Raw genomic sequence first — 21287 nt, forward strand, 5'->3', positions numbered from 1 at the left:
ACCTTGCCCGGCTAATTCTGTATTTTTAGTAGAGACGGGGCTTCTCCATGTTAGTCAGGCTAGTCTCAAACTCCCAACCTCAGGCCTTGGCCTCCCAAAATGCTGGGATTACAGGCATGAGCCACCACACCTGGCCTCCTTTTTTTTTTTTTTGAGAGCGAGTCTCGCTGTGTCGCCCAGGCTGTAGTGCAGTGGCATCATTCTCACTGCAACCTCTGCCTCTCGGGTTCAAGCAGTTCTCCTGCCTCAGCCTCTTGAGTAGTTGGGATTACAGACATGAGTCACTGCACCCGGGCACCTAGATGTTTTTTCTAAACATGATCTTCTTCGTATTTATCCCGTTTGGGATTCACTGAGCCTTTAACATCTATACATTTCTGGCCGGTAGTGTTGGCTCACACCTGTAATCCCAGCACTTTGGGAAGCCGAGGCGGGTGGATCACTTGAGGTCAGGAGTTTGTGACCAGCCTGGTCAACATGGTGAAACCCTGTCTCTACTAAAAATACAAAAATTAGCTGGGGGTGGTGGTGGGCACCTGTAATCCCAGCTACTTAGGAGGCTGAGGCAGGAGAATCGCTTCAACCCAGGAGGTGGAGGTTGTAGTGAGCCAAGATCACATCATCGCACTCCAGCCTGGATGACAAGAGTGAAACTCCGTCTCAAAATAAATAAATAAAAAGTAAAAAAATTACAGATTAAAAAATTAGCCAGGCGGCGTGCACCTATAATCCTAGCTACTTGGGAGGCTGAGGTGGGAGAATCGCTTGATCTCGGGAGGTGGAGGTTGCAGTCAGCCGAGATTGTGCCACTGCACTACAGCCTAGGCAACAGAGCGAGACTTCAACTCAAAAAAAAAAAAAAAGAAAGAAAAGAAAGAAAAGTATCAGCCAGATGCAGTAGCTCACATCTGTAATCAAGTACTTTAGGAGGCTGAGGTAAGAGGATCACTTGAGGCCAGAGGTTAAGCCTGGGCAACATAGTGAGATCTCATGGCTACTAAAAATATGTATATATATTTTTTGAGATGGAATTTCGCTCTTGTTGCCTAGGCTGAAGTGCAATTGCTCGATGTCGGCTCACTGCAACCTCCACCTCCTGGGTTCAAGCAATTTTCTTGCCTCGGCCTTTGGAGTAGCTGGGATTACAGGCATGTGGACCACACCTGGCTAATTTTTGTATTTTCACTAGAGACGGGGTTTCACCATGTTGGTCAGGCTGGTCTGGTGACTCCTGACCTCAGGTGATCCAGCTGCCTCGACCTCCCAAAATGTTGGGATTACAGGCATGAGCCACCACACCCAGCCAATAACTAAAAAAAAAAATTAGCCAGGGAGAACATGGTGAAACCCCGTCTCTACTAAAAATACACAAAAAAAAAAAAAAAGGCCGGGCGCGGTGGCTCACGCCTGTAATCCCAGCACTTTGGGAGGCTGAGGCAGGCGGATCATCAGGTTGCGAGTTCGAGACCAGACTGGCCAATATGGTGAAACCCCATCTCCACTAAAAATAGAAAAATGAGCCAGGCGTGGTGGTGGGCGCCTGTGGTCCTAGCTACTCAGGAGGCTGACGCAGAGGAGTTGCTTGAATCCGGGAGGCGGAGGTTGCAGTGAGCCGAGATCACGCCACTGCACTCCAGCCTGTGCGACAGAGCGTGACTCTGTCTCAAAAAACAAAACAAAATAAAAAACAACAAGAACCAACTCCTAAAATGCATTTTTATACTTGCTAACCCTGGAACTTGGCTTTGGGAAGTCTTTCCTAAGTGTGCACAATGTCACTCAGCAGCAGACTGATTCAACAGTTAATGGTTCACCTGTTTTGGTGATGGAATTTGATGCATGAGATACTGACAAGGATCTCCAAGACATATTGAGAAAAAAGCACATTGGAGAAAAATAGTTATTTATGAATATGTAAAATAGCAGCTAACATTGAGCAATTTTGATTGAAAGACTGAATTTATTTTTTAATCCCCACATACCTGAGGAATGTGCCACTATTCTAACCATTTTAGGGACGGGGTAACAGTAGTGTAGTGAGGGTCACATGGCTGAGTGGTAGAGTCTAGGTTTGAACATGGCAGTCTGGAAGGATTCACTCTCAACAGTTAACAGGGGTGACCTCCGGGGAGTGGATATGAAAGTGGATACAGCTAGGCTGGGTGCAGTGGCTCACACCTATAATCCCAGCATTTTGGGTGCTGAGGCAGGTGGATTACTTTAAGTCAGGAGTTCGAGAGCAGCCAGGCCAACATGGTGAAACTCTGTCTACTAAAAGTACAAAAATCAGCTGGGCATGGTGGCGGGGGCCTGTAATCCCAGCTACTTGGGAGGCTGAGGCAGGAGAATTGCTTGAAACCAGGAGGTGGAGGTTGCAGTGAGCCGAGATCGCACCACTGCACTCTAGCCTGGGTGACAGAGCAAGACTCCGTCTATTAAAAAATAAAAAATAAAAAAAAGAAAAAGAAAAAGAAAAAAAGAAAGTGGATACAGATAACATGTCCAAAAAGCATCTCATATTTCTCTCCAAAATGCAGTTTAGCTGTGAAGTCAACTGCTTTTATTATGTGGCCAACATTGTGCTGACAGGCTGTGCCCTGCAGCGGAGAGGAATCTTCCCTTTATGCTTGTATATTGCCTTGAATATTTTACAAGCTTAGGAACCAAATCCACCCACCCTTTTGGACCTAGTTGAAGGCCCTCTTTCATCAAGGCCGACATGATGTTTTCCAGTGACTACTGGGTCTCAGGGACTTGTGAAGGGAAAGCCCAAAATCTTGTTCTCACTGAGCGAACAAGCCGTGCCACTACATGAATCTCTACTGAGTACCCTGCATCGCAGCTTTCCCAGTAAGCGCCATTTCTATCTCTCCCTTGCTTGTGAAGTGAGGCTATTTCCTTATCTCCAGTATGGGTAGGAGAACAGCATCTATCCCCATGGGGTTGCTGTGGGGATTCCAACTCAAAGAACAAGGATTCTGAAAAGTACCAGGCAGGTTGCATGGGTATAATGAACATTAGCTGTTATCATTAAACTTGGCCACCTGCAACCTAAGCCATCTCTTCCACACCTGTAACGAGCTAATAGAACATATATCAAGATAACTTTTTTTTTTTTTGAGATGGAGTCTCGCTCTGTTGCCCAGGCTGGAGTGCAGTGGCGCAATCTCGGCTCACTGCAACCTCCGCCTCCCATTGGGTTCAAGCGATTCTCCTGCCTCAGCCTCCTGAGTAGCTGGACTATAGCCGCGCGCCACCATGCCTAGCTAATTTTTGTATTTTTAGTAGACATGGAGTTTCACTATGTTGGCCAGGCTGGTCTCAAACTCCTGACCTCGTGATTCGCCCGCCTCAGCCTCCCAAAATGTTGGGATTACAGGTGTGAGCCACTGTGCCTGGCCTTTTTTCTTCATTTTTATGATTAACACAAACATCATGTGGGAGTTTATGAAATTTGTAGAAACTAGACATTTCTTGCCTGGGGCTGGCAGCTTTCCCCTCAATTCCTGAGGGGTCCTCTGGGTGACTTAATCTCTGCCATTAGAGGTACAGGGTGGAAAAGTTTGAAGCTTCCGGGACGATTCTACAATTTTGTTTTTATCAATCCAGACCCACGTGCTCCCCCTTGTGACCAAGGCTGCACATTACAGTTAAGAGTATAATTAGCTCAGAATTTAAAGACCATGTAAAATTCATGCAGCAATGTAATGGCTGACCCTGACGCCACTGACTATACTAAAGCTGGCCAGACATGGATCCCTTCCGAAACGCAGCCCCTGTCTCACCTCTGGTGGTAGCAGGTGATGCAGGGTTGAGGAACAGAGGCCCTCCTGTAGTGGAGACCAGTTTTCTCCCCGACTAACTGCTGCAGGATCGGAATAGGAAAGAGACTGATTTATTGAAACGTCACACAATTTACATAAAGAAGAAATATGAGCAAGAGTGGGATGAACTGGAACACGCTTTGGCTGCATCAAGGCAAACCTGGTCTTTCAATAAAAGCTCTGACCCGTAGCGGCTGTGGGACTTGGGGCATATTAAGCATCACTTTTGACTTCCTTTTATTATTATAATCCTTGCCACTGAAAATAGCCACTATTTAGCTGAATTATCCATCAGACAACTGGAGCCAGAAGCTTCTACACATTCTAGAATGTGAACAATTTAACTCTTGCTGCATCACCCAGAAAAAATGGTGGCAGGAATGGTGAGAGAGAGGAGGAATCTCCTGAGTTAGAGCCTGGGGTCTGAAAAGGCAACTGCTAGGATCATCCCATTCCCTCTCAGAAGCTTCTGAAGTGGAAGAAAAACAAGCAAATCCTAAAGCAAGTAACTTTATTATCATTCCTTTAAAAAGAACCAAGGAAAATTCACGACATATGTGAAACACAAACAGCTGTGGTTTAGGAGGTAAACAAAGGACCAACACAGCCCTGAAATGCAAAAGCCTCTGAGTGGCTTGGGCCGCATGTGACTGGGGTTCTGTTAAAAGCGCAGGCTCCTCCCTCCTAGCCCTGAAGCCCCAGGAACCTGCCTTGAAAGACAAGCTCTCTACTAATACTCAACTTGCAGGGTCTCGCCCTAACATCCAAGACTTGGTAGCATCTCCTTTCTCCCAAAACCCAGCTGGAACTCAACTAATCCTAAACGAAAACTCAAGAACAGCACACCAGATGCCACCTGTTGTTTGTCAGGGTCTCAAACTCCAGAAGAAATGCATTTGCCTGTCATGGTTTTCCTCTCTAAGGGCACCTGTCTGAACTTGGAGCTGTGCTTCCACTGGTGCCTCACGGGGCCTGGGCCTACTCTCCACCTGAAGTCACACTTTTCTCTATAAGACATCAGGTGGGGATTAAGTCCAAGAAGGTGGCAAGAGGCTCCCAAGCAACGGAGTGTGCTCGTTCCTGGCAGGCATCTCCCACAATGTCCCAGAGGGCTGGCGAGGCTGGGACAGCATAAGGACAGAGAAAGGGCAGAGGGGTGCTTGGAAGTGCTCATCACTCAGGGGAGCTGGCAGGCCCGGGATGACAGGCAGCCTGAACAGTGCTGGAACAAAGACAGCCACCCTGCGCCCCTTGTCGAGCAGCTGCTGGTGATGGGAAGCAGCACGTCGTCACCACCTCCTTCTTTGCAGGAAATGTTTTGTATCGGGCCAATGACCAGTTTTCCTTGCCTGGAGATGCCTTCATGAAGGAAGGGGACAGGGAATACAGGCAGGCATGCTGCAATTGGCATCTCTGGGGCTGCGAAGTCTTGAGTTCACTTGGGGCCAAGGCACTCCACGATCCCATTCCCCTTCATGCCATCAAAGAAGAAGAAGTTGTTGTGAGGAGGGTCCCGCTGAGACAGGGCCTGGGGAGAAAAATGAAATGAGGGTTTAGCTCAAGTGCTTTAAGAGGAATAGAGGGAAAAAAAAATTCTAAAAGCAGTCTAGGGCAGTGGTTCTTAACTGGGGTCGATTTTGCTCCCAAAGGGCTATTTGGCAATGTCTGGAGACAATTTCGATTGTCCTATCTCCTTGCTCTGTCCCTTACAAGCTGTGTGTCCATGGGGAGATTATTTAACCTCTCCAAACATTACCTTCTTTTCCTAACATGAGAATAAGAAATGTATTTGCCTGGGTTAAACTATGTATCTCAAAAATTTAAAACAGGCCAGGGCCAGGCACACTCACACCTGTAATCCCAGCACTTTGGGAGGCCGAGGTGGGAGAATCACTTGAGCCCAGGAATTCAAGACCAGACTGCACAACATGGTGAGATCCCGTCTATATGAAAACTAAAATAGGTGGGGCGCGGTGACTCACGCCTGTAATCCCAGCACTCTGGGGGGCTGAAGTGGGCGGATCACCTGAGGTTGGGAGTCGGAGACCAGCCTGGCCAACATGGTGAAACCTGTCTCTACTAAAATACAAAAATTAGCCGGGTATGGTGGTGCGCTACTCAGGAGGCTGAGGCAGGAGAATCGCTTGAACCCGGGAGGCAGAGGTTGCAGTAAACCGAGATTGCGCCACCGCACTCCAGCCTGGGTGACACAGTGAGACTCTGTCTCAAAAAAAAAAAAAAAAAAAAAAAAGAGAGAGAGAGAGAAAGAAAAATGACATAAATTAGCCAGGTATGGTGATGCATGCCCAAGGTGCCAGCTACTTGGGAGGCTGAGGTGGGAGGATCGCTTGAGCCTGGGAGATTGAGGCTGCAGTGAGCTGTAATAGTGCCACTATACTCCAGCCTGGGCAACAGAGTGAGACCCTGTCTCAAAAAACAAAAAACAAAAAACAAACAAAAGATACCTTAAAACTAAAACAATGACTAACACTGTGTTGCACCACCACTGGGCAAACAGCAGAAATAATTATTCATGACTATTCAACTGAGAAAGGTGGCAGTTCTTAGGCTGTGGCCTTTATCACTTAAGGGGACACATTTAATCAAGGAACACACTGATGCAGAAGGGGGCTATTCCATGAGGACATAAAGTCGCTAGGCTTCCACAGGGGGTCAGGGCTGCGATCCAGAGGGCCTGGACAATGCTATTTAGCAACGGCAATGGTGATTATCTTGTGGGGTTACCAGACAGAGCACTTTAAAATACAAGAACAGGGCTGGGCTTAATGGCTCACACCTGTGATCCCAGCACTTTGGGAGGCTGAGGCGGGAGAATCACTTGAGCCCAGGAGTTCGAGACCAGCCTGGGCAACATGGCAAAACCCCGTATCTACAAAAAATAAAAAAAATTAGTCGGATGTGGTGGCGTGTGCTTATAGTCTCAGTGCCTCAGGAAGCTGAGGTGGGAGGATCGCTTAAGCCCAGGGAAATCAAGTCTGCAGTGAGCTGTGATGGCGCCATTGTACTCCAGCCTGGGCAACAGAGAGCGAGGGAGAGGAGTGGGGGTGGGAAGGAAGAGTGAGCACATGGCCCTGTCTTTTGAGGCAGGGTCAGCCCCCGAAACAACATACTGAGTCTTGTATGCACATACATCTTTCTGAGAAAGGGTTCACAATTGTCCACAAATTTTCAAACAGGTCCTTAACCCAGAAAGGATTGAAATTTCACCACAAGCTACCACTTAAAGAGGAAGACATCACCTAGGCAAGCTACCAGGGCAGGGTCTAACGGTTCCCAGGAACACCGTCCCATCATTCATGAGGAAGGTGGCGCTACACATCCTGAACTGCTCCTCTTCAAACTCAGCACCAAACTCTTTTCATTTCCTCATCCATAAAACGGGGACAATCACATCTACCATATACAAATAGTGTTAGCCATTTTTCCAGGGAAATTTTATTTATTTGTAAATGTTTTTGAGTTTCTTTTTTTTTTTTTTGAGACAGAGTCTCGCTCTGTCGCCCAGGCTGGAGTGCAGTGGCGCAATCTCGGCTCGCTGCAAGCTCCGCCTCCCAGGTTCACGCCATTCTCCTGCCTCAGCCTCTCCGAGTAGCTGGGACTACAGGCGCCCGCCACCACGCACGGCTAATTTTTTTGTATTTTTAGTAGAGACGGGGTTTCACCGTGGTCTCGATCTCCTGACCTCGTGATCCGCCCGCCTTGGCCTCTCAAAGTGCTGGGATTACAAGCGTGAGCCACCGCACCCGGCCTTTAATTTTAGTTTTTTGAGACAGGATCTTGTTCTGCTGCCCAGGTGGGTGGCACATTCTCGGCTTACTGCACCCTCCGTCTCCCCAGCTCCAGATATCCTCCCACACCCTCTCGAGTAGCTGGGACTTTTGTAGAGATGAGGTCTCCTCATGTTGCCCAAGCTGGTCTTGAACTTCTAGGTTCGAGCAATCCTCCCCAAGTGCTGGAATTACAGGCATGAGCTAGAGCACCCAGTCAAGGGAAAATTTATTAAGCATCTACTCTATGCCAGGTATTCAGCTAGACATTAAGGATTCTGAGAAGGTCTCTGTCCACATAGAGCTTGGATCAGAAAGAAGTTTGCTTCTCTGGGCAAATAGGCAAATAAAAAGCACCTGCCTGCTAGAGCTTTTGGTGAGAATGAAATGTTACTAGGCTTGTAAAGTGCTTAGCACATAGTAAATTCTCAGTAAGTAGGAGCTGCTATTAATAATAGGGGCCAGGAGTCCTTTACCAATACTGGGGATGCCACCAACCCAGCCAGGTGGAAGGGTCCAACAGTCCACAGGTGGAACTCTTAGACCCTCAAACCCAAGATACAGGAGATGGCACGTGTTTTACCACGAACCTGGGATGGCTGCTGCATTCACTATCACCTCTCTTAACATAGACAGGGAGACCTGCCGTGGATGGTGGGGATGGAGAGAAAGGAAAACTGCTTTAAACCTAAGGAAGTAGACATGGATATAAAATAGGGTATCTAGAAGGATGTAAGAAAGGAAAGACGCAAAAGATGATTCCAAAGGAGCAGACTTGCGCTTGCCCCCATCTCCTAGTGTAAGCTTTCCATAGGTGCTCAGACAGTGCCTCAGGAGAGAAAGGTAAGTCTGAGGCCCTTGGACTGCAGGCCCTGCCTGCCAGCTGGCTGAAGGCTGACCAGTAATAAGCATGAAGGAGTACTGGGGATGAGAGCAGGGCATGGGGTGAACATGGGGCAAAAGGTAAAGTGCTTCCCAAGCAAGATGGGGTAGGAGGAGATTCCAAACACACCCAGCAACCAAGAATGCAGAGTACTCTGGCTATCTGGGATAAACAGAAACAAGATGCTGGACACCAGCTGTCTCCAGCAGGCAGGAAGGAGGGGGCTGTGCGAGGATGGGGATGTGAGAAGCTACCACCAACAATGGGGTCAAGGCTACCTGCCCCAACCTCCAGTCTCCATCCCACATGAAAAATTTAGGGGGAGCCCCTCAATGGGATGTGCAGAAGTGAGGCTGACAGTGCAAGGGCAGCGGCCCTGGGGTCTATGCAGTCTCTACATGATGGTGCCATTTTTTTTTTTTTTTTTTTTTTTTTTTTTTTTTTTTGAGACAGAGTCTCGCTGTTGCCCAGGCTGGAGTACAGTGGCAGGATCTTGGCTCACTGCAGGCTCCACCCCTCCAGGTTCACGCCATTATCCTGCCTCAGCCTCCTGAGTAGCTGGGACTACAGGTGCCCGCCACCACGCCAGGCTAATTTTTTGTATTTTTAGTAGAGACGGGGTTTCACTGTGTTAGCCAGGATGGTCTCGATCTCATGACCTCGTGATCCGCCTGCCTCGGCCTCCCAAAGTGCTGGGATTATAGGCGTGAGCCACTGTGCCCGGCCATGATGGTGCCATTGAAGACAACACCTGACGCATGACTGCCACGTGGGGAAGAGGACAGACTCAGAAACCAGACTGCCTGGGCCCAAATCCTGGCACCACACGCACTAGCCTGGGCAGGCATCTTCTTTCCTGCACCTTAGTTCCTCTTTTATAAACCAGGGATCACAGGAGTTCCTACTTCATAGGGCCAGTGGGAGATGAAATGAGTATCCACGTAAAAAACACTGTCTTTGCGTGGCAGACAGTGGGCTTTCAGTAAGTCTTGTCCATTATTATTGGTGGTGTCGTCGTTTTAGGCTACAAAAATATGTACATTCCCATTCCCCACTTAGAACATTCCCATTGCTGCACTCTTTCCTGCAGTTTGTCTACAGGGAGCCTCAGAATCCTGCTCAAACAGTCCTCTGGGTGGCCATTACCCTCTTCTCAGATTGGGCATATAAACTGTAATTTTCACATCACTATGGGCTATGTATAAAAGGTGAGCAAGGAAAGAGCTATGGCCATTGCACACTTTTCTTCCCCCTCCAAATATCTCCTCAGTGCCCATCACATACAAGTTAGATTTGATCAAAGGAAGAATTTAGACCAGAAAGAAGGATCAGAAAAAATAGACAAAAAAAAAAAAGTAGCCTTAGGAAAGGCTACTTTGGTGTGACTAACAAATTGAGCCAAATGTCTCCAGAATTTACAGACCCCAAGAGAAAGTGTTAAGGGCTGGGTCTCCAAATTGTCCTCCTAAGCTCAGACTTGACATGTACATAGACATGGCCAATCATTTAACTAGGCATGACTCTGCTCCATAAGAAAGAAGACAAAAGCCTCACCGGAGTCCACTAAGGCAGCCAAGAACCTGCAAAAGGCAAATTTAACATCTTCGGGCAAATAGCAAAGTCCGCAAAGAATGTACAATATATTTGGGGGTATGACATAGTTTTAGCAACCCAAATGTTCCAGAAGACCCTCAAAAGGCTGTGCTAGTTACTGGTTATGTGACCCTGTATGAGATGCTTCCCTTCTGAGAGAGACATTAACACCTACCTAACAGGGTCATGGGTCATCTTGTACAGAGCCTTGAGGGGCTCCTGGTGTGTTCATGGGGACACAGACACTGATTTCTCTACAAATACCTACGGTGTGTGGGTTAAAAAGAGGGGGGCTTGGCCGGGTGTGGTAGCTCACACCTATAATCCCAGCACTTTGGGAGGCCGAGGTGGGAGGATCACAATGTGAGGAGTTCGAGACCAGCCTGGCCAATATGGTGAACTACTAAAGATAAAAAAATTAGCCAGGCATGGTGGCGGGAACCTGTACTCTCAGCTGCTCGGGAGGCTGAGGCAGGAGAATCACTTGAACCCAGGAGGCGGAGGTTGTAGTGAGTCAAGATCACGCCACTGCACTCCAGTCTGAGAGACAAAGTGAGATTCTATCTCAAATAAAAAAAAAAAAAAAAAGGCTGGGTGCAGCGGCTCATGCCTGAAATCCCAGCACTTTGGGAGGCCAAGGTGGGCGGATTACGAGGTCAGGAGATCGAGACCATCCTGGCTAACACAGTGAAACCCCGTCTCTACTAAAAATACAAAAAAATTAGCCTGGCGTGGTGGCAGGCGCCTATATAGTCCCAGCTGCTTGGAAGGCTGAGGCAGGAGAATGGTGTGAACCCGGGAGGCGGAACTTGCAGTGAGCTGAGATCGTGCCACTGCACTCTAGCCTGGGGGACAGAGCGAGACTCCGTCTCAAAAAAAAAAAAAAAAAAAAGAGGGAGGGCTTTGATGCCATGGTGATGAATGGAGATAAACTGTACAGAGGTTAAGAGCACAGGTTCTGGAGTCCCTTTCATGGGCCCCAGTGTCTTCCTCTTAAGTGGGGATCATGATAGTACTCACTTATAGAGCTATGAGAAGCAGAATCCCTGACCAATACAACAGGCACTGGATAACTAATACAGTTAGGGGAGAGCAGATCACACCTTCGAGGCCCTATGGCCAACTGTGAGCTGAGCACAGAGCAGGCACTCCAAGGTCATTTGCTGAATGGCACCTGGATGGGCCAGAGAAAATGGGATGAGGTGGAAATGGGTAGGGCATGAAACAAAGATGAATGGGGTGAGAGAAAACAGGCAGCTGTCTAAGACAGTTTCCATTCTCTCTGTCAGCACATATACAAAGTCATGGTTAACAATTTTCTGCTGTTTTACCTTCACAATTTCCTGTGCCAAAATCCCTCCAACCACTGCACACACTGGGGCCATCTCGGAGAAGCAGTACCTAAAAGAGAGGAAGACAAGGAAAATGGAGCACTGGGAACAGAACTGTGACCATGACATCTGGAGAAATTCAGTAGTAGGCTCTCCTGAATAAAAACAACTTCTTTTTTTTTTTTTTTTTTTTGAGACGGAGTCTCGCTCTGTCGCCCAGGCTGGAGTGCAGTGGCGCAATCTCGGCTCACTGCAAGCTCCGCCTCCCGGGTTCACGCCATTCTCCTGCCTCAGCCTCTCCGAGTAGCTGGGACTACAGGCGCCCGCCACCACACCCGGCTAATTTTTTGTATTTTTAGTAGAGACGGGGTTTCACCGTGGTCTCGATCTGCTGACCTCGTGATCCACCCGCCTCGGCCTCCCAAAGTGCTGGGATTACAAGCGTGAGCCACCGCGCCCGGCCGAATAAAAACAACTTCTAGCAGGAGGGCCCAATTCAGACAGCAGTGTTAATGCTGGCATCTAGGTGTGAAAATGAAATCTGAGCCAGGGATTCATAAGTGGTTGGAAAAGACCTTTGAACTTTGGCAAGCAGAAATTCTTTCACAATACTTTTATTTTTACCTTTATAAGTTAAAGGAAAGACTATATCTGTGCTTCCTATATCTGTCCTAGAGATATCAGATGTTTCAGCGCCCTGGTCACATTCTCGCAATTCTCTTCTTACCCATAATGGCCAGTGGGTTCTATATGCTATTCCCAGACAAATGTCAGGGAGCAGGCCTGTGTTAACATGTAGGAGGCAAGGGAAACTTGAGGCCTGAAATTAAAGTATGAGGGCAGAAAAAGTCTTCACAACCCACATAGAAACCAGCCCTTCTGGGCCAAGATGGGGCATCCACAGGACAAATTTTAGATGACACAGTCACCTGCCCCTCCAAGTCACCCATCCTAGTGAGCAAATCACTTTATTCCACCACTTCCCCAAAGGAAGTGTGCTCTGCCAGCTCCTACTCCTGAACACAATGGTGTGTGCTCACCAAGCAAACTGGAACACAGACAGGTGAAAGGGAAAGCCTCCCTACAGAACACTACCTCCAGTCTCCCCAGTGTGGTGCACATCCTTCTAGACATTTTTTTTTTTTTTGAGACGGAGTCTCACTCTGTCACCCAGGCTGGAGTGCAGTGGCGCAATCTCGGCTCACTGCAAGCTCCGCCTTCCGGGTTCATGTCATTCTCCTGCCTCAGTCTCCCGAGTAGCTCAGACTACAGGCGCCCAGCGCCCACCACCACACCCGGCTACTCTGTATTTTTAGTAGAGACGGGGTTTCACCATGTTGGCCAGGATGGTCTCGATCTCTTGACCTCGTGATCCGCCCGCCTCGGCCTCCCAAAGTGCTGGGATTACAGGTGTGAGCCACTGTGCCCGGCCGCTTCTAGACATTTTAAAAAGTGCACAATCTAAATGGGTATAATTAGGCCAGGCTCAGTGGCTGATGCCTGTAATCCCAGCACTTTGGGAGGTCGAGGCAGGCAGATCACAAAGTCAAGAGATCGAGATCATCCTGGCCCACATGGTGAAACCCTGTCTCTACTAAAAATACAAAAATTAGCTTGGCGTGGTGGGGTGAGCCTGTAGTCCCAGCTACTCAGGAGGTTGAGGCAGGAGAATCGCTTGAACCTGGGAGGCATAGGTTGCAGTGAGCTGAGATCGCACAACTACACTCCAGCCTGGTGACAGGGCAAGACTGTCTCAAAAAAATAAAATAAAGCCGGGCGCGGTGGCTCAAGCCTGTAATCCCAGCACTTTGGGAGGCCGAGGCGGGCGGATCACGAGGTCAGGAGATCGAGACCATCCAGGCTAACACGGTGAAACCCCGTCTCTACTAAAAATACAAAAAATTAGCCGGGCGTGTTGGCGGGCGCCTGTAGTCCCAGCTACTTGGGAGGCTGAGGCAGGAGAATGGCTTGAACCTGGGAGGCGGAGCTTGCAGTGAGCCGAGATCGCGCCACTGCACTCCACCCTGGGGGACAGAGCAAGACTCCGTCTCAAAAAAAAAAATAAAAAAATAAAAAAATAAAATAAAATAAAATAAAATAAAATAAATAAATAAATAGGTATAATTTTAAACTCAAATATTATCAACTATTACTCTTCTGTTCTATAACCTATTGAGGGACATTTAAGCTGTTCAACACTGTAATTATACATCTTGACAAAGACACAGGTGTAGAAATAATTCCTTAAGACAAATTTCTAAATATAGCAATGCTAGTTTTTCATATGTATTGCCAAAATGCCCTCCCAAAAGGCTGTATCCATTCCAATCCCAAGGGCTGTGTCCAAAGGCACCGCCAGCTCCTCACACCCTGGCCAGGACCAGCACATTCCCATTTTGTTCATCCAGGGGTAACATCTTCCTGCTTATCAAGGTCCACTACAGAGCTATAAAATATATGGAGAACTAGGGCTGGGCACGGTGGCTCACACCTGTAATCCCAGCACTTTGGGAGGCCAAGGCGGGTGGATCATTTGAGGTCAGGAGTTCGAGACCAGCTTGACGTACATAGTGAAACCCCGTCTCTACTAAAATACAAAAATTAGCCGGGCATGGTGGCGGGTGGCTGTAATGCCAGATACTCAGGAGGCTGAGGCAGGAGAATCGCTTGAACCCAGGAGGCGGAGGTTGCAGTGAGCCAAGATGGCGCCACTGCACTCCAGCCTGGGCAACAGAGAGACTCCCAATAATAATAATAAGAAAAACCCCTCCTATTGCTGGTAGAATCTCATTTTGGCCGTGTTGGAGGAATAGTTCAGCCTGGCCAATATGGTGAAACCCCATCTCTACTAAAAATAGAAAAATTAGCTGGGCGTGGTGGCACGTGCCTATAGTCCCAGCTGCTCCAGAGGCTGAGGCAAAAGAATCACTTAAAGCCAGGAGGTAGAGGTTGCAATGAGCCGAGATCACGCCACTGCACTCCAGCCTGGGTGACACAGCAAGACTCCAGCTCAAAAAAAAAAAAAAAAAAGGAAACAGATAATAGGCCAGGTGCAGTGGCTCATGCCTGTGATCCCAGCACTTTCAGAGGCCAAGCCGGGCGGATCATGAGGTCAGGAGTTTGAGATCAGTCTGGCCAATATGGTGAAACCCCACCTCTACTAAAAATACAAAAAATTAGCCGGGCGTGGTGGCATGCGCCTGTAGTCCCAGCTACTCGAGAGGTCGAGACAGAAGAATCACTTGAACCACGGAGGCAGAAGTTGCAGTGAGCCGAGATCGGACCATTGCACTCTAGCCTGGGTGACAGAGTGAGACTCCATCTCAAAAAAAAAAAAAAAAAAAATTAGCTGGGCATGGTGGCGTATGCCTGTAATCCCAGCTAGCTACTCAGGAGTCTAAGGCAGGAGATTCGCTTGAACTGGGGAGGTGGAGGTTGCAATGAGCTGAGATCGCGCCACTGCACTCCAGCCTGGGTGACAGAGTGAAACTTTGTCTCAAAAACAAAGAAACAAAAGAACCAGATAATAGAATATTTTCAGCTTTATGGGCCATATGGTCTTTGTTATAACTATTTAATCCTGCTGTGGCACAAAAGCTGCTACAGATAATATATAAATGAGTAAGTGTGCCAATAAAACTTTATTTACAAAAAGAGGTGGCAAGCCAGTTTGCCAAGGGCTATTCCAAATTAAAAGAGATACAAGTGGCTCACGCCTGTCTGTCCCAGAAGTTTTGGAAAGCCAAGGCAGGATAGCTTGAATCCAGGAGTCTGAGAACAGCCTGGGCAATAGAGTGAGACCTCCATCTCTACAACAAAAATAAATAAGTATTAATTATCATTTAACTCAGGCAGATGTGCTTCGTATACTCTCTTGTTATGCAGTTCATAACTTTAAAAAATAGGAAACACAGCCTGGTGAAAACAGTGAGACCCTGTCAATACAAAAAGAAAAAAAAATTTAGCCAGGCTTGGTGGTACATGCCTATAGTCTCAACTACGAAAAGAGGCTGAGGTGAGAGTATCGCCTGAGCCCAGGAGGTTGATGCTGCAGTGAGCTATGATGTGCCACTACACTCTAGCCTAGGCAACAGAGAGAGACTCTATCTTTAAAAAAAAAAAAAAATAAGGCTGGGCGCAGTGGCTCACACTTGTAATCCCAACACTTTGGGAGGCCAACGCAGGCGGATCACGAGGTCAGGAGATCGAGACCATCCTGGCTAACACAGTGAAACCACATCTCTACTAAAAAATACAAAAAAATTAGCTGGGTGTGGTGGCAGGCACCTGTAATCCCTGCTACTCAGGAGGCTGAGGCAGGAGAATGGTGTGAACCCGTAAGGCGGAACTTGCAGTGAGCCGAGATCGTGCCACTGCACTCCAGCCTGGGGGACAGAGCGAGACTCTGTCTCAAAAAAAAAAAAAAAAAACAAAAACCATCATCTAAACATAGGCAGCAGTTTACAAGGTGCGTTTGTAACATCGGCATTGTGAGGTCAGGGGCTGATGACACTGTACAGGCTTGGATCTCATGGTAACTCACCAGGGCACTCATCTCTTGCTGGAGGAATGACCAGTTTGTGAGAAGCAAGTGTTTCCTCTGCTGTGCTTCGCAGCTGGAAGAAGGACTGGGTCATGCAGGGCTTCAGTTGCAATAATCCCAGCCAGTCAGCCAGTGGCAAGGGGCAGCCGCTGAGCATACCTGGGGCTGGGTGCTGGGCCGTGAGTGTGCAGCCGAGTGACTATTTGGGCACTCAAAGTGATGAATGGTCTGGCTCTGCATCACTGGACAGCAGAGTTGAAGGCCCTGCTTCCCAGAAGAGGAAAGCCACAGCCTAACGAGCTGCTGGCTGGTTTTTCTCTCCAAAGTGGTTCCTTCCCTGCCCACCCTCTTTGGGGAAACCACTTTTCCATGTCTCAGTCTTTTGTGCTCAGGCACTGCCACTCTATTGTTGCCTTTTTTTTTTTTTTTTGAGAAGGAGTCTCCGTCTCGCTCTGTCGCCCAGGCTGGAGTGCAGTGGCGTGATCTCGGCTCACTGCAACCTCTGCCTCCTCGGTTCACGCCATTCTCCTGCCTCAGCCTCCCAAGTAGCTGGGACTACAGGCGCCTGTCGCCACACCCGGCTAACTTTTTGTATTTTTAGTAGAGATGGGGTTTCACCATGTTAGCCAGGATGTTCTCAATCTCCTGACCTCATGATCTGCCTGCCTCGGCCTCCCAAAGTGCTGGGATTACAGGCGTAAGCCACCGCGCCTGGCCTCTATTGCTTTTTTTTTTTTTTTTGAGTCGGAGTCTCGCTCTGTCGCCCAGGCTGGAGTGCAATGGTGCAATCTCGGCTCACTGCAAGCTCCGCCTCCCGGGTTCACGCCATTCTCCTGCCTTAGCCTCTCCGAGTAGCTGGGACTACAGGCGCCCGCCACCACGCCCGCCTAATTTTTTGTATTTTTTAGTAGAGATGGGGTTTCACCGTGGTCTCAATCTCCTGACCTTGTGATCTGCCCGCCTTGGCCTCCCAAAGTGCTGGGATTACAAGCGTGAGCCACCGCACCCGGCCGCCTCTATTGCTTTTTAAGTAAGAGGTGTTTGGTGGCCTCTTGAAGTCTTTCTGTAGACAGGCTACAAGATGGCCTGACATGGGTTAGGGATGCCAGCAAGGAAATGAGCCGTTGTCTTGCAGCTGAGCTGTCTTTCCAGATTACCCACTGCCTCCGTGGAGTGGGGTGTGCTCACTTGAGGAGAGAGAGTTGTGCACAAGTCTCTGTTTCCCTCATCTGTCTGTGTTCTGCTCGCACTGTCCTTCAGGTTGTGTTTTTGATTCTCTTTTCAGAGAACTTTGCTGTTTTTCTGATTGCAAAACTAACAGATGTCCATTGCCAGAAAGTATAAAATGGAAGAACAGAATCCCCGGTAATCCCAGCCACTGCTAACATTTTGGGGTCTAGCCTCACAAACTTTTCTTTGTGTATTTACATCTTTTTCTTGTTTAAAATATCAAAATGGGCCGGGTGTGGTAGCTCACACTTGTAAACCCAGCACTTTGGGAGGCTGAGGCAGGCAGATCGCCTGAGGTCAGGAGTTCGAAACCAGGCTAGCTAACATGGCGAAACCCCGTCTCTGCTAAAAATACAAAAATGAGCCAGGTGTTGTGGCAGGCACCTATAGTTCCAGCTACTCGGGAGGCTGAGGCAGGAGAATCGCTTGAACCTGGGAGGCGGAGGTTGCAGTGAGCTGAGATCGTGCCATTTCACTCCAGCCTGGGCAACAGAGCAACATTCCGTCTCAAAAAAAAAAAAAAAAAAAATCAGAATGGGAATATACTATCCATACTGTCTGACAGCCTTTTCCCAGCATATTATGGACCTGTTTGTGTCAATAAATATATAGATACATATTACTTACATTTCACAATTTTTTGTTATCTAGATATATAGTGGTTTATTTAACCAATACCTTATTGGTGGATATTTAAATTGTTTATAGTTTTTTTTACTTACTTTATCATATATATATACATATATATATATAAAGCCAGGCATGGTGGCACACACCTGTGGTCTCAGATATGCAACAGGTGGCATGGTGGCACATGCCTGTGGTCCCAGCTATGCCGTGTGTGTGTGTGTGTGTGTAGGATTATAGGTGCATGCCACCATGCCCCACTAATTTTTGTATTTTGAGTAGAGACGGGGTTTCACCATGTTGCCCCAGCTGGTCTTGAACTCCTGACCTTGTGATCCACCCACCTCAGCCTCCCAAAGTGCTGAGATTACAGGCGTGAGCCACCACACCCAGCCTTACGCTATATGTATTGAGACAGGGTCTCTCTCTGTCACCCAGGCTGGAATGCAGTGGTGCAATCTTTGTTCACTGCAATCTCTGCTTTCCTGGGCTCAAGCAATGCTCTAGCCTCAGCCTCCAGAGTAGCTGAGACTACAAGCACCAGTCATCGATGCCCAGTTAATTTTTCTATTTTTTGTAGAGACAGGGTTTCACCATGTTGTCAAGGTTGGCCTCAAACTCCTAAGCTCAAAGCAATCTGCCTGTCTCAACCTCCCAAAGTGCTGGGATTATAGGTGTGAGCCACTGTACCAGGACAATCATGGCTTTTTGGGTCAGGGCACCACAGGTGCTTTGAAGACCACTGCTGGCCCTAAATGGAGTGGGGTTTGCTGTTGCTCACCTGAAGTTCCCAGCAGGAAGTCAAGAAAGAAAGGACTAAGGACTCTGGCAGACCTTACTGTTGATAAGAAACCAAGGTAGCATGCTGCTACTAGAGCAAGCACTGTGATGATACCTGGGGTGGGATCTGGGTTGGCTACTTACTACCTGATGCCTGGTATATAATAGCTGCTCAGTAAACTGCAGCCATCATTATTACTGCTACAAGCTGGAGGCACTGCAAAGCCAAGTTTAAGAAGCCTCTCAAGACCATGGAAAGGGAATTAGGGTGTGTACATGATCCCAGAGCTGCTTGGAAGGAGATTGTGGATGGAGCGCGTGGTGGCTCACGCCTGTAATCTCAGCACTTTGGGAGGCCAAGGCAGGCGGATCACCTGAGGTCAGGAGTTCAAGACCTGCCTGGCCAACATGGAAAACCTCATCTCTACCAAAAATGCAAAAAAAATTAGCTGGGTATGGTGGCAGGCACCTGTAATCCCAGCTACTCAAAAGGCTGAGTCAGGAGAATCGCTTGGACCCAGGCGGCAGAGGTTGCAGTGAGCCTGGGCGACAAGAGCGAAACTCTATCTCAAAAAAAAAAAAAGATTGTGACCTAGTCACCATGTGATCTTCTCCAATCAAATCCTAAGCCTGTTTATGAGAGCTAAAAGGTAGTCACGTAAGGTGAAAGCATGCAGTGTCCAAGTGAGAGGATGCTGGGAACATTGGTGGTTTTGCTGCTGGGGGTATGAATTGATAGGATACCAATGGGGGCAAGGTGGCAATGCTGACCAAATGATAAATTACATCCTTCTGACCCAGCAACTCCCTTCCTCCTAATTATCCTGCAGTTATACCTGCACACATACGACACAAGGTCACACACTGCAGTGTTATGCAGTTAGAAAAGCCTGAACGCAACTTGAGTGAGCAGGCAACTGGTTCAATAAACTCCATCGCTTCACACGCTGGAATACTAAGGAGCTGTGGAAAAGAGGGAGCAAACTATGTACTCATCTGGAGATGTCCCCAAGAGATAACAAGATCACGTAAAGTGAAAAAAGGTAGAGAATAATGTTTACAGATCTTATATTGCCTTGAATTTTGAACTACGTGAATATAAGATACTTATTGTAAAAATCAGAATCTGTCCCCTCTTTATTTTTTCTATATTGCTATTCTAGTGGAGAGGCAGAAGTCTACAGGAGCGAGCAGAATGTGGCAGGGGGGCTCTCTGAAAGGTTTCTAATAAAAGAGCTCCTCAAATTAAGGCAAATCCTGAAAACAAACTTTATCTGTCCAGACTAAACAATGATAAATACTGACACCAACCTGACAAAGTCCTCAGGAAGCAGGTCAGGACTAATACCCAGTGAGTCAAGCACATCATTTCGTATCTGGAGCAACAACTCGGAATCTTCCTCATATGTATCAGAACTGGGATCTCTTCCTTTATCTGTACGGAACTTTAAGAGCACTGGGAAAAAGAAAAAGAAGTCAGATTATAAAGCCACTTTTTTTTTTTTTTTTTTTTTTGAGATGGAGGCTCACACTGTTGCCCAGGCTGGAGTGCAATGGCACGATCTTGGCTCACTGCAACCTCTGCCTCCCGGGTTCAAGCGATTCTTCTGCCTCAGCCTCCTGAGTAGCTAGGACTACAGGCACGAACCACCACGCCCGGCTAATTTTTGTATATTTAGTAGAGACGGGGTTTCACCATGATGGTCAGGCTGGTCTCAAACTCTTGACCTCGTGATCCAACCGCCTTGGCCTCCCAAAGTGCTGGGATTACAGGTGTGAGCCACCGCACCTGGCCACCTTTTTTATTTATTCAACAAACATAGTCAGAGAGGCAATCCAATAATTATAAAAGCAATTTACCTTACTGTGAAAAGTGCTGTGACAGCATAATAGGGCGTCTGACACCCTCTGTAGGGTGGTATCAGGAAGGCTTCCCTGAGGAAACAATTCAATGAAGTATGTATGAGTTTGAAGGGGGCAGAAAGCAGTGGAAGCTTCCAGTAGAGGAAAAAGCCTCTATTAAGACCTGGAGGCCAGCGCGGTGGCTCACACTTGTAATCCCAGCACTTTGGGAGGCCGAGGCGGGCGGATCACGAGGTCATGAGATCGAGACCATGGTGAAACCCCGTCTCTACTAAAAATACAAAAAAATTAGCCAGGCGTGGTGGCGGGCACCTGTAGTCCCAGCTACTCGGAGAGGCTGAGGCAGGAGAATGGCGTGAACCCGGGAGGAAGAGCTAGCAGTGAGCCGAGATCGCGCTACTACACTCCAGCCTGGGTGACAGAGTGAGACTCCGTCTCAAAAAAAAAAAAAAAAGACCTGGAAGGGCCGGGTGCGGTGGCTCACAATGTCAGGAGTTCGAGACCAGCCTGACCAACATAGTGAAACCCCATCTCTACTAAAAATACAAAAATTAGCCAGGTGTGGTGGCACGCGCCTGTAGTCCCAGCTACTTGGGAGATTGAAGCAGGAGAATCACTTGAACCCAACAGGCGGAAGTTGCAGTGAACCAAGATTGTGCCACTGCAATCTAGCCTGGGTGACAAGAGTGAGACTCCATCTCAAAAAAGTAAAATTAAAAAAAAAAAAAAAAAAAAAAAAAGCCAGGCGTGGTGGATCACGCCTGTAATCCCAGCACTTTGGGAGGCCGAGGTGGGAGGATCACCTGAGGTCAGGAGTTCAAGACC

At 48.0% G+C, this 21287-nt stretch overlaps 1 protein-coding gene across 3 annotated transcripts in view; it reads right to left on the minus strand.

The window, feature by feature from the left end:
- Positions 1-4318: 4318 nt before the first annotated feature.
- The window catches only part of SAE1 (SUMO1 activating enzyme subunit 1), an 84028-nt gene continuing 67059 nt past the window's right edge, over positions 4319-21287 (minus strand). For 2 of the 3 annotated variants that reach the window (XM_030807847.1, XM_030807849.1), the window contains exons 7-9: positions 19911-20055; positions 11420-11489; positions 4319-5352 (exon numbers count right to left, since the gene is read on the minus strand). In XM_030807847.1, the coding sequence (XP_030663707.1) occupies positions 5260-5352; positions 11420-11489; positions 19911-20055 (308 nt within the window). In that variant the 3' untranslated portion in view covers positions 4319-5259. The remainder of the gene's footprint in view (positions 5353-11419; positions 11490-19910; positions 20056-21287) is intronic. The other variant, XM_030807848.1, reaches the window with a different exon arrangement.

This window comes from Nomascus leucogenys, unplaced genomic scaffold (assembly GCF_006542625.1).
Source record: "Nomascus leucogenys isolate Asia unplaced genomic scaffold, Asia_NLE_v1 Super-Scaffold_241, whole genome shotgun sequence".
Classification (NCBI taxonomy): domain Eukaryota; kingdom Metazoa; phylum Chordata; class Mammalia; order Primates; family Hylobatidae; genus Nomascus; species Nomascus leucogenys.